This window comes from Oncorhynchus nerka, linkage group LG7 (genome assembly GCF_034236695.1).
Source record: "Oncorhynchus nerka isolate Pitt River linkage group LG7, Oner_Uvic_2.0, whole genome shotgun sequence".
Taxonomy (NCBI): domain Eukaryota; kingdom Metazoa; phylum Chordata; class Actinopteri; order Salmoniformes; family Salmonidae; genus Oncorhynchus; species Oncorhynchus nerka.
The window spans coordinates 77508224-77525450 of NC_088402.1; the positions used below are offsets into that span (position 1 = coordinate 77508224).

The 17227-nt window shown below is 42.6% G+C and overlaps 1 protein-coding gene across 3 annotated transcripts in view; it reads left to right on the forward strand.

Moving 5' to 3' along the window:
• plekhg5b (pleckstrin homology domain containing, family G (with RhoGef domain) member 5b) overlaps positions 1-17227 on the forward strand; it is a 115019-nt gene that overhangs the window by 10932 nt on the left and 86860 nt on the right. Inside the window, exon 1 of one of the 3 annotated variants that reach the window (XM_029665092.2) lies at positions 10847-11864. The exons of the other annotated variants lie outside the window; for them this stretch is intronic. Coding sequence (XP_029520952.2) covers positions 11741-11864 — 124 coding nt within the window. The 5' untranslated portion in view covers positions 10847-11740. Of the gene's footprint in view, positions 1-10846; positions 11865-17227 lie in introns of those variants that run through there. 3 annotated transcript variants of the gene reach the window in all.

Consider the following 17227-nt stretch of genomic DNA (forward strand, 5'->3'; position numbering starts at 1 on the left):
ACCATGAGATAACAACACACAGGTCACATGTGGAGGAAACCTGGCACCATCCCTACGGTGAAGCATGGTGGTGGCAGCCTCATGCTGTGGGGATGTTTTTCAGCAGCAGGGATTGTGCGACTAGTCAGGATCGAGGGAATGATGAACGGAGCAAAGTACAGAGATCCTTGAAAACCTGCTCCAGAGCATTCAGGACTTCAGACTGGGACGAAGGTTCACCTTCCAACAGGACAACGACCCTAAGCACACAGCCAAGACAACGCAGGACTGGCTTCGAGACAAGTCTCTGAATGTCCTTGAGTAGTCCAGCCAGAGCCCAGTCGAACATCTTTGGAGAGATCTGAAAATATCTGTGCAGCAACGCTACCCATCCAACCTGAGAGCTTGAGAGGATCTGCAGAGAAGAATGGGAGAAACTCCCCAAATACAGTTGTCAAGATTGTAGAGTCATACCCAAGATGACTCGAGGCTGTAATTGCTGCCAATGGTGCTTCAACAAAGTACTGAGTAAAGGTTCTGAATACTTATTTAAATGTGATATTTCAGTTTTTATATTTATAAATTAGCTCAAATGTGAACTTGTTTTTGCTTTGTCATTGTTGTTTTTTCCCCCCTCATCGATCTACACACAATGTAATACATTTCAGAATAAGGCTGTAATGTAACAAAATGTGGAAATAGTCAAGGGGTCTGAATACTTTCTGAAGCTAATGTGTAAGGAATTGTCAACTGGTTCTATTTCTGAGAAATAAGGTAGTCCTCATGATTTCAACATCTGAACAAAGTGGACGGGCTAGCCTGCTGTTCAAACAGTTGGAGACAGACAAGTCTGTGTTCATAACAATTCATCTGTTCTACCTTGTTATCTAGCAAATGGATCCAAGTTTGCTAAATTTGAAATGTAAAGATTAGCTGGCTCCTCACTAGAATGTGGGCTTGTACTTGAGAGATTTGAGTTCATTTGTGTACATTTTCTTATAATGCCTGCTACAAAAAGTTAGTTATTATTAGTTAATGTGTATTATGCGTGGTTCAGGTTAAATACAAAAATAAAAATGCTTTTTCTTAGACTCAGTGATTATTGTAAAAAGCAGTTAAACTTTTGATTAAATTATTCAATTATTGGTGGGTCTTATGGTTGTGGAAGGATATTTTTTTAATTTATTTAACATTGTTTTATGACTGGGAAGTCATTCTGAGACCAGGGTCTCTTTTACAGATGAGCCCTGCAGGAATACATTTAAATGCATACAATAAACAAAATGACAAACATTAAGAAAAAACAGACCCATTTATCAAGAGGTTTCCGATCAGTACTCTGTACTGGTCCCCCTTGGTCAGTTCATATCCCCATAATCTAAAATGGCCTGGACAATTTCCTTCCTATTAACAAAAGTCAGACATCCTTTTGTTTCTGTAAAATAAACCAACATTGAACTTCAACTTCACCAGCTGTGACATTTTTTTAAAATGACAGTTTATCATCAAGATATTTGTAGGAACTCGCTCAATTTGTGTACCGTTCAAACTAGTCATTACAATTAATTGAAATCTGGTTTATGGGGCCTTGGAAAAATGCATGCGTTTTGTTTGGATTTAACACTAACTTTAGATCCAATGGTGATCTCTAAAGTGCTTGAAAACCAGACTTCAAATGTGAAAAGGCTTTTCACAATTCCTGACATTTAATCTTAAAAATGACCTGTCCCTGCTCAGTTAGGATCACCACTTTATTTTAAGAATGTGATGTCAGAATAATAGTAGTGATTGATTTCAGCTTTTATTTCTTTCATCACATTCCCAGTGGGTCAGAAGTTTACATACACTCAATTAGTATTTGGTAGCATTGCCTTTAAATTGTTTAACTTGGGTTAAATGTTTCTGGGTAGCCTTCCACAAGCTTCCCACAATAAGTTCGGTGAATTTTAACTGAGACCGGTTTGTAAGGCCTCCTTGCTCGCACACGCTTTTTCAGTTCTGCCCACAAATTTTCTATAGGATGGAGGTCAGGGCTTTGATGGCCACTCCAGTACCTTGACTTTGGTGTCCTTAAGCCATTTTGCCACAACTTTGGAAGTATGCTTGAGGTCATTGTCCATTTGGAAGACCCATTTGCGACCAAGCTTTAACTTCCTGACTGATGTCTTGAGATGTTGCTTCAATATATCCACATCATTTTCCTACCTCATGATGCCATCTATTTTGTGAAGTGCACCAGTCCCTCCTGCAGCAAAGCACCCCCACAACATGATGCTGCCTCCCCCGTGCTTCATGGTTGGGATGGTGTTCTTCGATTTGCAAGCCTCCCCCTTTTTCCTCCAATCATAACAACCGTTCTATTTTTTGTTTCATCAGACCAGGGAACATTTTTGTAAACCCTAGTCTGTCTTTTATGTCAGTTTTGGAGCAGTGGCTTCTTCCTTGCTGAGCGGCCTTTCAAATTATGTTAGGGCTTGTTTTACTGTGGATATAGACACTTGTGAAGATGCTGGAGGAAACGGGTACAAAAGGTCTATTGCTGTTGTTCTGGGATTGATTTGCACTTTTTCCACCAAGGAACCTGCAAGTTCCCGGACATTTCTGGGGGGATTGGCCCTATCCCTCACCCTTCGATCCAACAGGTCCCAGACGTGTTCAATTGGATTGAATCCGGGCTCTTCACTGGCCATGGCAGAACGCTGACATTCCTGTCTTGCAGGAAATCGCACACAAGAACGAGCAGTATGGCTGGTGGCATTGTCATGCTGGAGGGTCATGTCAGGATGATCCTGCAGGAAGGGTACCACATGAGGGAGGAGGATGTCTTCCCTGTAACGCACAGCGTTGAGATTGCCTGCAATGACAACAAGCTCAGTCCGATGATGCTGTGACACACTGCCTCAGACCATGACGGACCCTCCACCTGCAAATCGATCCCGCTCCAGAGTACAGGCTTCGGTGTAACGCTCATTCCTTTGATGATAAACGCGAATCCGACCATCACCCCTGGTGATACAAACGGCGACTCGTCAGTGAAGAGCACTTTTTGCCAGTCCTGTCTGGTCCAGCGACGGTGGGTTTGTGCCCATAGGCAACGTTGTTACCGGTGAGGACCTGCCTTACAATAGGCCTACAAGCCCTCAGTCCAGCATCTCTCAGCCTATTGTGGACAGTCTGAGCACTGATGGAGGGATTGCTGTCCCCAGTCCACCTGGTCGTGCTGCATCTCCAGTTTCCTGTTCACTGGACGTGCTACTTTGTCCCAGACCTGTTTTTTAAAACTCTCTAGATACAGCAGGTGCAGTAGAGATTGTCTGAATGATCGGCTGTGAAAAGCCAACTGACATTTACTTGTGAGGTGCTGACCTGTTGCACCCTCTACAACCACTTTTATTATTATCTGACCCTGCTGGTCATCTATGAGCATTTGAAAATCTAGGCCATGTTCTGTTATAATCTACACCCGGCACAGCCAGAAGAGGACTGGCCACCCCTCATAGCCTGGTTCCCCTCTAGGTTTCTTTCTGGGTTCTGACCTTTCTAGGGAGTTTTTCCTAGCCACCATGTTTCTACACCTGCATTGCTTGCTGTTTGGGTTTTTAGGTTGGGTTTCTGTACAGCACTTTTTGAAATCAGCTGATTTATGAAGGGCATTATAAATTAATTTATTATAGTGTCCTGAGTTTTCATAACTGTGACCTTAAAAAGGGACGTGTGTGTGTGTACCAAAAATATGAATGCAACAATTCCAAAGATTTTACTGAGTCACAGTTCATATAAGGAAATCAGTCATTTGAAATCAATTCAATAGGCCCTGATCTATGGATTTCAAATTACTGGGCAGGGGGCACTGCCATGGGTGGGCCTGGGAGGACATAGGCCCACCCAATTGGGAGCCAGGCCCAGCCAATCAGAATGAGTTTTTCCCCACTAAAGGGCATTATTACAGACAAATACTCCTCATTTTCATCAGCTGTCTGGTTGCCTGGTCTGCCGATCCCGTTGGTGAAGAAGCCGGCTGTGGAGGTCCTTGGCTGGCGTGCGGACACATGATCTGCAGTTGTGGCCGGTTGGATTCTCTAAAACAACACATTTTAAATGCAGCATTTAAAGTGTTGGTTTCATGAGCTGAAATAAGATCCAATACATTTTTCATATGCACAAAAATATTTTTTAGCTCAAATTTTGTGAACATTTGTTGGTTCGCAATTGGAAAAAGGTGGTAGAAGTAGTATTCCTCCGGTAATGTGAAATTCATAGATTAGGGCCTAATTAATTCATTTCAATTGACTGATCTCCTTTAAAAGAACTAAATCAGTGAAATTGTTGCATGTTACTTTTTTTTGTGTGTATAAAATGCATCATTCTGTTACCAAATCGGAATGATTGCAACTGAATTGGCTGCAATGGGAATTCATAGTAATCACAAACCAATCATTCTGAACCAATCATGGACAGCACACTAAAGTAGAGTACAGTATGATTTGGGGTACTGAACAATACTTTACACAGGTGCTCCCTGTACTGAACTCTGCTGTGCTGTACTGTGATGTCCAAACTTGTGAAACAGACTTGTATGATTTGGTCCAGTCCGGACCAATCAAATCTGGTCTTGTTTGGGGCTGGAGATCTTTAGAATAATAGCCAGTGTTGAGAATAATATCCTAACATATTACATTTTTCCGCCTGATGTATACCTGTTAACCTCTCTGGCATATGTGGAAGCTAGCGTCCCACCTGGCCAAAAGCCAGTGAAAATGCAGAGCGCCAAATTCAAATAAATTACTATAAAAATCTAACTTTCATGAAACCACACATGTAAGATACCAAATTAAAGCTACACGTGTTGTGAATCCAGCCGACATGTCAGATTTCAAAAAGGCTTTTCGGCGAAAGCAAACTATGCTAGTATCTGAGGGTAGCACCTCCGTAAACAAAGAGAGAGAACATATTTCAACCCTGCAGGCGCGACACAACGCAGAAATAAAAATATAAATCATGCCCTACCTTTGACGAGCTTCTTCTGTTGGCACTCCAATAATTCTCATAAACGTCTGCCCGTTCCATGATCTCGCCATCACGGTTGACAACTCCATTGTGTCCTCCTCCCAGAGCGCTAAGAACCTTGGCGTGATCCTGGACAACACCCTGTCGTTCTCAACTAACATCAAGGCGGTGGCCCGTTCCTGTAGGTTCATGCTCTACAACATCCGCAGAGTACGACCCTGCCTCACACAGGAAGCGGCGCAGGTCCTAATCCAGGCACTTGTCATCTCCCGTCTGGATTACTGCAACTCGCTGTTGGCTGGGCTCCCTGCCTATGCCATTAAACCCCTACAACTCATCCAGAACGCCGCAGCCCGTCTGGTGTTCAACCTTCCCAAGTTCTCTCACGTCACCCCGCTCCTCCGCTCCCTCCACTGGCTTCCAGTTGAAGCTCGCATCCGCTACAAGACCATGGTGCTTGCCTACGGAGCTGTGAGGGGAACGGCACCTCAGTACCTCCAGGCTCTGATCAGGCCCTACACCCAAACAAGGGCACTGCGTTCATCCACCTCTGGCCTGCTCGCCTCCCTACCACTGAGGAAGTACAGTTCCCGCTCAGCCCAGTCAAAACTGTTCGCTGCTCTGGCCCCCCAATGGTGGAACAAACTCCCTCACGACGCCAGGACAGCGGAGTCAATCACCACCTTCCGGAGACACCTGAAACCCCACCTCTTTAAGGAATACCTAGGATAGGATAAAGTAATCCCTCTCACCCCCCCTCCCCCTGAAAAGATTTAGATGCACTACTGTTCCACTGGAGGTCATAAGGTGAATGCACCAATTTGTAAGTCGCTCTGGATAAGAGCGTCTGCTAAATGACTTAAATGTAAATGTAAATGTAAATGTCACAAATGGTCCTTTTGTTCGATTAATTCCATCGATAAATATCCAAAATGTCCATTTATTTGGCGCGTTTGATCCAGAAAAACCTCCGGTTCCAACTTGCGCAACGTGACTACAAAACATTTCAAACTACTTTTGTAATATAACTTTAGGTATTTAAAAAAAAAATAATAATCAATAAAATTGAAGACTGGATCTGTGTTCAATACAGGAAGAAAACAAACTGACGCTACCTTTCTGGTCACGCACCTCTATCTAACAGTACACTTGAAGTGATCCTCGTTTTGAACAGGGCTACTTATCTTATCTTCTGGGGATGAGTAAGCAGGCAGTTGAATTTGGGCATGCATTTCATCCGGACGTGAAAATACTGCCCCCTGTCACCAAGGAGTTAAGGATACATCACCATAAAGAGTGACATTCATTATGTATTTCTGTATAGTACAGATCAAGAACCCATGAGCGGCAAGCCCTAGCAAGGCCTAGCAGTTAGCGCATTGGGCCAGTATCCAAAAGTTTGCTGGTTCGAATAGCAGATTTTCACAGTTGGCTAGGTCTGTGCCCTTGAGCAAGGCACTTACTCCTCATTTGCTCCAGGGGTGCCGTACTACTATGGCTGACCTTGTAAAACAACACATTTCACCGAACCTATCCAGTGACAATAAAACATTGTAATTGTTACCGAGCATTAATCCTCTTCACTTAACTGTAGTTCAATAACCAAAAGAGGATTTAAGTTTTTTTTTTAATTGTATTTTTTTAACAAGGTCTATTTTCTGACATTCTTTGTGCAGACATCTTTGAATCTTAATTCGGAGTATACAGTTGAAGTCAGAAGTTTACAAACACTTAGGTTGGAGTCGTTAAATCTCGTTTTTCAACCACTCCACAAATTTTCGTTAACAAACTATAGTTTTGGCAAGTTGGGTAGGACATGACAAGTCATTTTTCCACCAATTGTTTAGACGGATTATTTCACATAATTTACTGTATCACAATTCCAGTGGGTCAGAAGTTTACATACACTAAGTTGACTGTGCCTTTTAAACCGCTTGGAAAATTCCAGAAAATTATGTCATGGCTTTCTGTTAGGCTAATTGACATAATTTGAGTCAATTGTAGGTGTACCTGTGGATGTATTTCAAGGCCTACCTTCCAACTCAGTGCCTCTTTGCTTGGGAAAATCAAAAGAAATAAGCCCCAAAAATTATAGACCTCCACAAGTCTGGTTCATCCTTGGGAGCAAATTCCAAACGCCTGAAGGTACCACGTTCATCTGTACAAACGATAGTACGCAAGTATGAACACCATGGGTCCACGCAGGCATCATACCGCTCAGGACGGAGACGTGTTCTGTCTCCTAGAGATTAATGTACTTTGGTGCGAAAAGTGCAAATCTATCCCAGAACAACAGCAAAGGATCTTGTGAAGATGCTGGAGGAAACGGGTACAAAAGTAACTATATCCACAGTGAAATGAGTCCTATATCGACATAACCTGAAAGGCCACTCAGCAAGGAAGAGGCCACTGCTCCAAAACTGGCATAAAAAAGCCAGACTACAGTTTTGCAACTGCCTATGAGGACAAAGATCATACTTTTTTGGAGAAATGTCTTCTGGTCTGATGAAACAAAAATAGAACAGTTTGGCCATAATTACCATTGTTTTGTTTGGAGTAAAAAGGGGGAGGCTTGCAAGCCGAAGAACACCATCCCAACCGTGAAGCACGGGGGTGGCAGCATCATGTTGTGGGGGTGCTTTACTGCAGGAGGGACTGGTGCACTTCACGAAATAGATGCAAAAGGAAAATTATGGAAAATTATGGGGATATATTGAAGCAACATCTCAAGACATCAGTCAGGAAGTTAAAGCTTGGTCACAAATGGGTCTTCCAAATGGACAATGACCCCAGGCATACTTCCAAAGTTGTGACCGAAAGGCTTACAGACAACAAAGTAAAGGTATTTGTGGCCATCCGGACGTGGATGTGTGAAAATGTGTGGGCAGAACTGAAAACGCGTGTGCGAGCAAGGAGGCATCAACCTGACTCAGTTACACCAGCTCTGTCAGGGGGAATGGGCCAAAATTCACCCAACTTATTGTGGGAAGCTTGTGGAAGGCTACCCAAAACGTTTGACCCAAGTTAAACAATTTTAAAGGCAATGCTAACAAATACTAATTGAGTGTATGTAAACTTCTGACCCACTGGGAATGTGATGAATGAAATAAAAGCTGAAATAATTCATTCTCTCTATTCTGACATTTCACATTCTTAGTGGTGCTCCTAACTGACCTAAGACAGGATTTTAACTAGGATTAAATGTCAGGAATTGTGAAAAACTGAGTGTATTTGGCTAAGGTGTATGTAAACTTCTGACTTCAACTGTATATTTAAACGTTTTTGGAAAATGTGGTCACAAACAGATTTTACTATCATTCTGTTACTAAACTTTAAATCTGCACTGTTAAAAAAGAAAAACTATGTACAGTGCAAATTAAGTAGTCCTTGTGCTTAGATTTCTATGTTTTACCTTTGGAATCAATGATTTTTGTTTAAAAGTATGCCAAAGTAAAACACATTGGCATCTCAACTTCATTCTGTTACCATGGAATTTATTTTCTTCAGGCTTTCCTGGCACTGCTCTTTGCAGCTGGGTAATGTCGGGTTATTCCCTGTTTGATGGGCCACCTTTCTAAATATAACCCCAAACCACCTCCACGTGGGCACGCATAAGCCCTTCGGCTCGACTGCACTCCCTCTGTCAACACTCTTACTCACACACTTCGTCTCTGGTACACACACAGACACTCTCACAGTTACCGTTTTGTACCCTCACTCAATCAAACACTCACTCCTCGTCAAACGCTCCATTTAATACTTCAAAGTATACTGAGGAAATAATTCATATAGACTATATAGCCTTCTGGTAGTTGGTAGGAGTGATTCCCCTGGACGAACTACTTTACTGTAATGAATGACATCCGGTGCACTTGGCAGACCATCTTAGGTCATTCAATATTGTTTGTCAGCTACAAGACAACTGGACGGTCAGCATGATGACATGTCCTCTTTAAAAGACTGAAACATACACTACTTGACCCAAAAGTATGTGGACACTTGTCGAATGTCTCATTCCAAAATCATGGGCATGAATATGGAGTTGGTCCCCCCTTTGCTGCTATAACAGCCTCCACTCTTTTGGGAAGGCTTTCCACTAGATGATGGAACATTGCTGAGAGAACTTGCTTCCATTCAGCCACGAGCAGTATAGAGGACGGGCACAGATGTCGGGAGATTAGGCCTGGCTCGCAGTCGGCGTTACAATTCATCCCAAAGGTTTTTGATGGGGTTGAAGTCAGGGCTATATGCAGGCCAGTAAATTTCTTCCACACCGATTTCGACAAACCATTTCTGTATGGACCTCACTTTGTGCACGGGGGTATTGTCATGCTGAAACAGGAAAGGGCCTTCCCCAAACTGTTGCCACAAAGTTGGAAGCACAGAATCGTCTAGAATGTCATTGTCTGCTGAAGCGTTAAGAATTCCCTTCACTGGAACTAAGGGGCAGCCCCACCCGATTTATTCCTTCTCCACCAAACTTTACAGTTGGCACTATGCATTGGGGCAGGTAGCGTTCTCCTGGCATCCGCCAAACCCAGATTCGTCTATCGGACTGCGAGATCAAGTGTGATTCATCACTCCATAATATGTGTTTCCACTGCTCTGGAGTCCAATGGCGGCCAACATTACACTGCAGCTGACGCTTGGCATTGCGCATGGTGATTTTAGGCTTATGTGCGGCACCCGGCGAACAGTTCTTGTGCCGACATTGCTTCTAGAGGCAGTTTGGAACTCGGTGAGTGTTGCAACCAAGAACAGACTATTTTTACGCGCTGCACACTTCAGCACGGGGCAGTCCTGTTCTGTGAGCTTGTGTGGTCTACCACTTCGCGGCTAAGCTTTTTGTCTACACCTGTCAACAACTGGTGTGGCTGAAATAGCCAGATCAACTATATTGAAGTGTTGTCCTCATACTTGTGTGTGTGTATTTTAAGAGGTTAATGACTTGATTTGGGACATGATGATAGGGATGGGAGACTAATGCCTCTTGAGTTTTGTTCCCTTTTTCTGCATGAAGTGGATGGAAATAGACCTTTGTGCCGCAGCAGCCCCTAGTCATCATGCTGTAGCCAATGACTGGTCTCTTCATTAAAAATCAAGCAGCAGTGCGCTCAAAGCTTTTCAAGATTATTACCATATGTCTGCAAAGCCCAAAGCAGAGCGACAGAGCAGACGGGCTCCCATCTTACCCTCTAATTTCTCATCCCAAATTTGGATATTTTGGTTTTTGTGTGACATTGTTCCTCCCTTCCATGGCTAGCAGAGCGTGTTCACATAGTATTTCTATTATAGATGTATAATAACAGTTCAGCAATGGTATGCCCATAGACTGATAACTTACTGGTCTGGTTTTAACCCATCCTCTGTTTGCAGAGCGGAAATGTTCTATTCTGTGTCTGTGGCCTCTTTACAAAAGAGCTTGGTTCTGCTACATCTGTCTTCTCTCTGGGAAACTGTTTCTCAATGTTTGTAATTTAATTCTGTACCTCTGCAGAAATAGATGAACCCAGACATTAGACGTGTTGCATTCATAAAAACAATTAATCTTTCTGGAGACAAAGAGCAAGGCTCTAGCAAGCCCAATTAATGCAGAAAAATGTCAGGCTTTTACAGTTTGCGCAAAACAAAGTTCTACTCTCCATGTAGGAGTGAGTTTTTAAAAGAGATCTTTGTGTCAGTTAGAAAGCCATTGGCCCAGACTGCCAGTCCCAGCATGCATTGCAACTCACCTCTGTATGAATACATCACTTGTTTGATTGAGTGGGTTGAATGCCCCTCTATCGTCCACACATCCTACACGGCTATGACACTCAACAGCTTGTCGCACAGAAGATGTTAGAAAGTTGAGAACTTTATCATTGCTACATTTTAAATATATGAGAGGATGCTGACAACATAGTTATTACTAGGTAGCAGTAACAAAGTACCTTGGGAAGACAACTGTGTGAGTGGTAATCAGGGTGTGTTTTGAACTCCTCAGGAGTAACTCGAATGAATTGCTTGGAAGAGGATGATGGAAGGGGACTTGACTTTGTTTGGATGCTTATAACACTTTAACCCCGGGACGACAGAAGGAGCAACAGGAAGAGACGTTATCAAGACCATGGAAATGGTATTTCGTTGATGGTTGTGGATTATGAACATCTGATGTCAGATTCTTCAAGGATTTTGAACTGGAGCACAGTTTGCATTGAGAGTTTAGACCAGTCTTCTCCTGCTGGGTTGGATCTTCAATACAGATCCTGGAGGGCTCTGATAAATCAGGTGTCAGCCGTCTATTATTAGTGATATGAGTAACAGACTGTTCCAAACCAAGACGGTGGTTTGGTTTCCTCAGAGAGCTAATTGAAACCCAGTTAGAAGGACATCTTGACTAATGTATGCCCAGTTGGACCTGAAGTGAGTAGCTCTGGCACATGGCTTGGAGAGAAGGTTCAAAGCAAGTGTTTAGTGGTTGAGCTGGATGAGGTAATATTGCCTTGTTTTGCAGGTGCAGTTTTTGAATGAAGTTGAATAAGCTATTGGCAGAGTGCAAGGGTTGGACTGCGTTGAGTTGGACTCTGTTAAGATGGGTTTGATGTAGGTAAGATCTAGGTAGTTGTTGGTAGACTAGTGCTTAATTTTGGTGTGTGGCATGAGGGTCAGTCTACTGCAGTGATCGGGGACAGAATTTGAAGGTTATTTACATAAGGTTGAGGTTGTTAAGATCCATGGTTAGGGTTGAGAGTGAGGGAGACACGGGTTGGTCACCATGTTCCTGTATTGGAAGAAGAGGGGGGCATATGAGCTCGAGACCCTCCCATCCTACATCATTGAGCAGGGGGCAGAACGCTACTCCTGGTCCTCCTCATTTGACGTCATCCATGATCTTTGCGGTAAGCTTTAGGATCTATGAAACAGGTTAAGTAGTACACCTGATCTATTCAGGTGGCATGCTTAATTCCATTCAGACTGATATCCTAAAATGTCACTGGCAGAGGGAATTGGATTCCATTGGAAGATGATCATAGTAACCGACTCGACAACGCCTAGCATTTGACATTTACAATTAGGCCTATGATGTGTAATTTATCTGAATCAGCCACAATGTCATATGACACTAGCTAGGTTTCCATCCAATTGTTGACAGATTTTCATGCAAATATTTTAAAATATGCATAAAACAATATGCACATTTTCCCAACGGAATTGTTGCAGATAAAAGGCTGTGTGTGATGTAATGCACGTAAAAAATAACTTTTGCAGATCAACTAAATCGGTTTGAATCGCATTTAACTCTACATATGGTTTTGTTACAAAAACTGTTGCCGTTATATACAGTTGAAGTCGGAAGTTTACACACCTTAGCCAGATACATTTAAACTCAGTTTTTCACAATTCCTGACATTTAATCCTAGTAAAAAATGCAGTTAGGATCACCACTTTATTTTAATAATGTGAAATGTCAGAATAATAGTAGTGCTTTATTTCTGCTTATATTTCATTCATCACATTTCCAGTGGGTCAGAAGTTTACATGCAACTGGTATTTGGTAGCATTGCCTTTCAATTGTTTAACTTGGGTCAAATGTTTCAGTCCGAAACGTCCCACAATAAGTTGGGTGAATTTTGGCCCAATCATCCTGACAGAGCTGGTGTAACTGAGTCAGGTTTGTAGGCCTCCTTGCTCGCACACGCTTTTTCAGTTCTGTCCATACACTTTCAATAGGATTGAGGTCAGGGCTTTGTGATGGCCACTCCAATACCTTGACTTTGTCCTTAAGCCATTTTGCCACAACTTAGGATGTATGCTTGGTGTCAATGTCCATTTGGAAGACCCATTTGTGACCAAGCTTTAACTTCATGACTGATGTCTTGAGATGTTGCTTTAGTATATCCACACAACTTTCCTGCCTCATGATGCCATCTATTTTGAAGTGCACCAGTCCCTCCTGCAGCAAATCACCCCCACAACATGATGCTGCCAACCCCGTGCTTAACGGGTGGGATGGTGTTCTTCGGCTTGTAAGCTGCCCCCTTTTTCCTCCAAACACAACGATGGTCATTATGGCCACAGTTCTATTTTTGTTTCATCAGACCAGAGGACATTTCTCCAAAAAGATCTTTGTCCCCATATGCAGTTGCAAACTGTAGTCTGGCTTTTTTTTAATGATGGTTTTCGAGCAGTGGCTTCTTCCTTGCTGAGCGGCCTTTCAGGTTATGTCGATATAGGACTCATTTTACCGTGGATATAGATATTTTTTTTACCCTTTTCCTCCAGCATTTTCGCAAGGTCCATTGCTGTTGTTCTGGGATTGATTTGCACTTTTCGCACCAAATTACGTTCATCTCTTGGAGACAGAACGAGTCTCCTTCCTGAGCGGTATGACGGCTGCGTGGTCCCATGGTGTTTATACTTGTGTACTATCGTTTGTATAGATGAACGTGGTACGTTCAGGCGTTTGGAAATTGCTCCCAAGGATGAACCAGACTTGTGGAGGTCTACAATTTTTTTCTGAGGTCTTGGCTGATTTCTTTTGATTTTCCCATGATGTCTAGTGTAGAGGCACTGAGTTTGAAGGTAGGCCTTGAAATACAACCACAGGTACACAAATGTCAATTAGCCTATCAGAAGCTTCTAAAGCCATGAAAAATTACTTGTGTCATGCACAAAGTATATTCCTGAGTGACTTGCCAAAACTATAGTTTGTTAAAAAATATTTGTGGAGTGGTTGAAAAATTAGTTTTAATGACTCCAACCAAAGTGTATGTAAACTTCCGACTTCAATTATAGCAACGGTACCTACTCTGTTCTTGGCACGCGTACTCTAGCAAACATCTCGCAGATACAGTGAGAGAAGGAGCCTACATGAGATTATTATGGATAAAGCAAGATTATTTTGACTTGTCCAACGGCAGCTCAGGATCGCTCATTTTGTCATCAGAATAAGATCCTAGATATTTATTGGAAAGCATCAAGCTCATCACTGTGCACTTTCACTACCCTGTGAAGTTCATCATAAATGATTTATTCTGTAGCCTAATGAACTGCATTCTTTCCTGAGTCGTAGTGGGAGGACCACACAACATATCGCGTGACTCCAACTTTACTAAGATACAGTAGAATGGTGGTTATCAATTGTTGAGCATAAAGGCGTTTACAGCATAATTAATTTTAGACACAAAGATCCCACCACGTCGAATTGTCTATTGACAATTAAGAAATTGTACTGACATTTCCTGTTTCCATCAGCCCTGTCTTGACTTTTTTTTTTCCCATGTGGGCTAATTCATCTGCATGAAATGGTTCGATGGGAACCTGGTTACAGATAGACTTGAATAATGAAATGTAGCCAGTTTCTCTGCGAGCAGATGGCAATGCGCTGCCGCATGGTTCACATACATCTGTGATCTTGGTCTCGGCATTTCAGCACCATCATGGAATCTTTTTTTCCCCATTCACACTTCTTCTGTTCAGTCCGTGAAAAGCACTCGACATGACATAGAGAGCACCTCAAATGGGAGGAGCTGAGACCGGGATGGGAACAGCTGCTGCTGTGAAGAGAAAATATTTACCACTGAAGGAGGGAGTGCATAATATAGGCCTAGAAGTGCTTCTACTTTTTGAAGCTTGAAGCAGCACAGGCTTTCTGCTTTCCACCATCTGGTGCCCTCTATGCCATTAGTGAACGGGAAGTAATAACATTGGGCTGGAATGCTCTTATACAATCCTGCCAGGCCAGCAGTGTCTTGGAGGTCTGCCTGAGTCGCTGGGCAGCTTCAGGTGTCTGCAGGTCAGAGTAGACCTCCGTGTTCGAGAATGAGACATGGAATGTCTGACTGCTACAGAGGGAACAGAAGGACAAGTCTTTCATCCCCACCCAGTCCCTGTAATTCAGCCTCAACTGAACTGCTCCTGAAAATAATTCTCCACTCTGCTGGGGGGGATAGGGTTGCTTGGGGCTAGCGGACTATTCTACCTGGATCCAAAAAGGGTTCTACACACTATTTATGGTTTAGGTAGCTCTCTTTTTCTAAGAGTGGGGCAGGAGGTATAGGGCTGGGGGACTTGGAACATACCTTTCCACCCTCTCTCTCTGTGCCATTTTATCCCATAGCTCCTAAAGACAATGCCCTGACACGTGAACAGATCACATTCTATAATCAACTGAAATTACCTATTGCTTTATGATGTTGCTCAGTCAGACATTAAGGCCCTCAAACCTTCTGCTTACGTAATGAATGATCCCCACATTTCATCTTCTATATGGTTATAAGTGTAATACGTGGGTGCACTTACACTCCTATGTAATGAATCCTCTTTAATATGGTTATAAGCGAGTGCACAAATACTCCCACCGTGGACACAATTATGCTTTCAGTTTTGTTACGTTTGGCACTTTGATGACATGTTTTAGACTTCTCGACTCTGGCTTTTGCAACATTCGATTGAACTGTGAAACAATTGTCCTTTTTAGCTATGTAACTGTTGTACACTGTTGTCCAGGCACAGCCTGAAACTCGCATAAAATTACTCATTGAAATAAAATCAGCTTTATTGTATTTCTCCATCCGAATGGAGTGATCCACCATCCAGCCCTCTACTGTTCTTTATACATTCCACTTGTTGTGCGCTGCTGGCCATGTTTTGATTGGTGTAATGGTGTGTGTGTGTGCGCGCCAAACAACAGCAACAGGATGGCTTTGTTCAATACCCACTGACTGCCACTTTTTATCTGTTATGTTAATAACCGCTGGTCTGTCATTTTTTTTGTACTGGAACAACGAGGCCCCTCTCAGTTCATGCCACCATTTCAGCTGTGTGCTGAAGTGTACTAGCCCGGTCCCAGATCTGTTTGTGCTGTCTTGCCTACTCCTATTGTTTGGCATAACAATGAGCTCAGGAATTGGAAAGCACAAACTGATCTGGGACCAGGCTATGAGAGTACCAGGGTTTCATTTACAGTGGTGGTCTAATTAACTCATTCACTGTAGTCACATTTCCCTCCCTCATCTTAGAAGCCTTGTGTTTTAACAACATTATCTGTAACAATGGAGGTGGCTAGACTGCACAAACAGATCTGGAACCAGGCTAGGGCGGCAGTGCTGCAGGTCCTGCCAGCGCTGCATAATGTCAGCTTCTGAAACATGCAGCAGAACTCCACCAACCCCAGGCCTTGGAAACACCTTGTTCGCTGGCCAACTCCTCCATCTGCCATCCATCTTTTGTCTTCCAGGAAACAAAAAAAATATAGTACCTAACATTGTATTTGTACCAAACTTTTTTCTCTAACAGTGAGTAAGACTTGAGGCATCCAACATAATGGTCAAAAGCAACCCACGGACACTCCAACAGCGAGTATACAGTATCAGTTCTCTGTCTGGCAGGTACTATGGAGCTGTGGCTCGGAGTATTGTTTCTTCATGCTATGTCATGTATTCTCAGTGAATGTGGTGATTTCCCCCTGTTCAGAAACATTTGTCATTGAAGTTTGTATCCCATCCTGATATTACCATGTTCCGACCACTAGATGGTGCTCCCCCTCACCCTCTCAATATTAAAGGGAAAGTTCACCCAAATGACATATTGGTTTACATATCGAAAAGGTATAATGGCAACCCATGTATTTGTTTTTGTTTTTCTGGCCACTGATTCATGTGCTAGCTTTTTAGGATTTATGGCACAAATCTAATGCAAGTACCTATATTAGCATTTTCACGGTTCATATCCAAATAATCTGTATAAATCAATGTATGTTACTTAATCAAGTTTTAGATACTTAAGGATGATTTGGACATGACCGCTTACAGGGTAACTATCCCTTTAACATTGGGGGGGAATAACTCATAGCAGGAACACCACCATCTAGTTGTCAGAACCTGGTAATATCTGGATGTAAGATGGGACATAAACCTAACAACTTCAATGACAAATTCCTCTGAACAAGGGAGGCGGTGGGTGGCTTTATACAGTTGTTGTTGGGATTCCTCATTTCAAACTCATGGTCTGAATTGGATGTTAGGTCATATATAAATGCAACATGTAAAGTGTTGGTCCCATGTTTCATGAGCTGAAATAAAAGATACCAGACATGATCCATATTAGAGGTCGACCGAATATGATTTTTCAATGCCGATACCGATTATTGGAGGAACAAAAAAAGCCAATACCGATTTTAAACGGCCGATGTTTAAAAAAAAATATATATTTAATAATATTTGTAATAATGACAATTACAACAATACTGAATGAACACTTA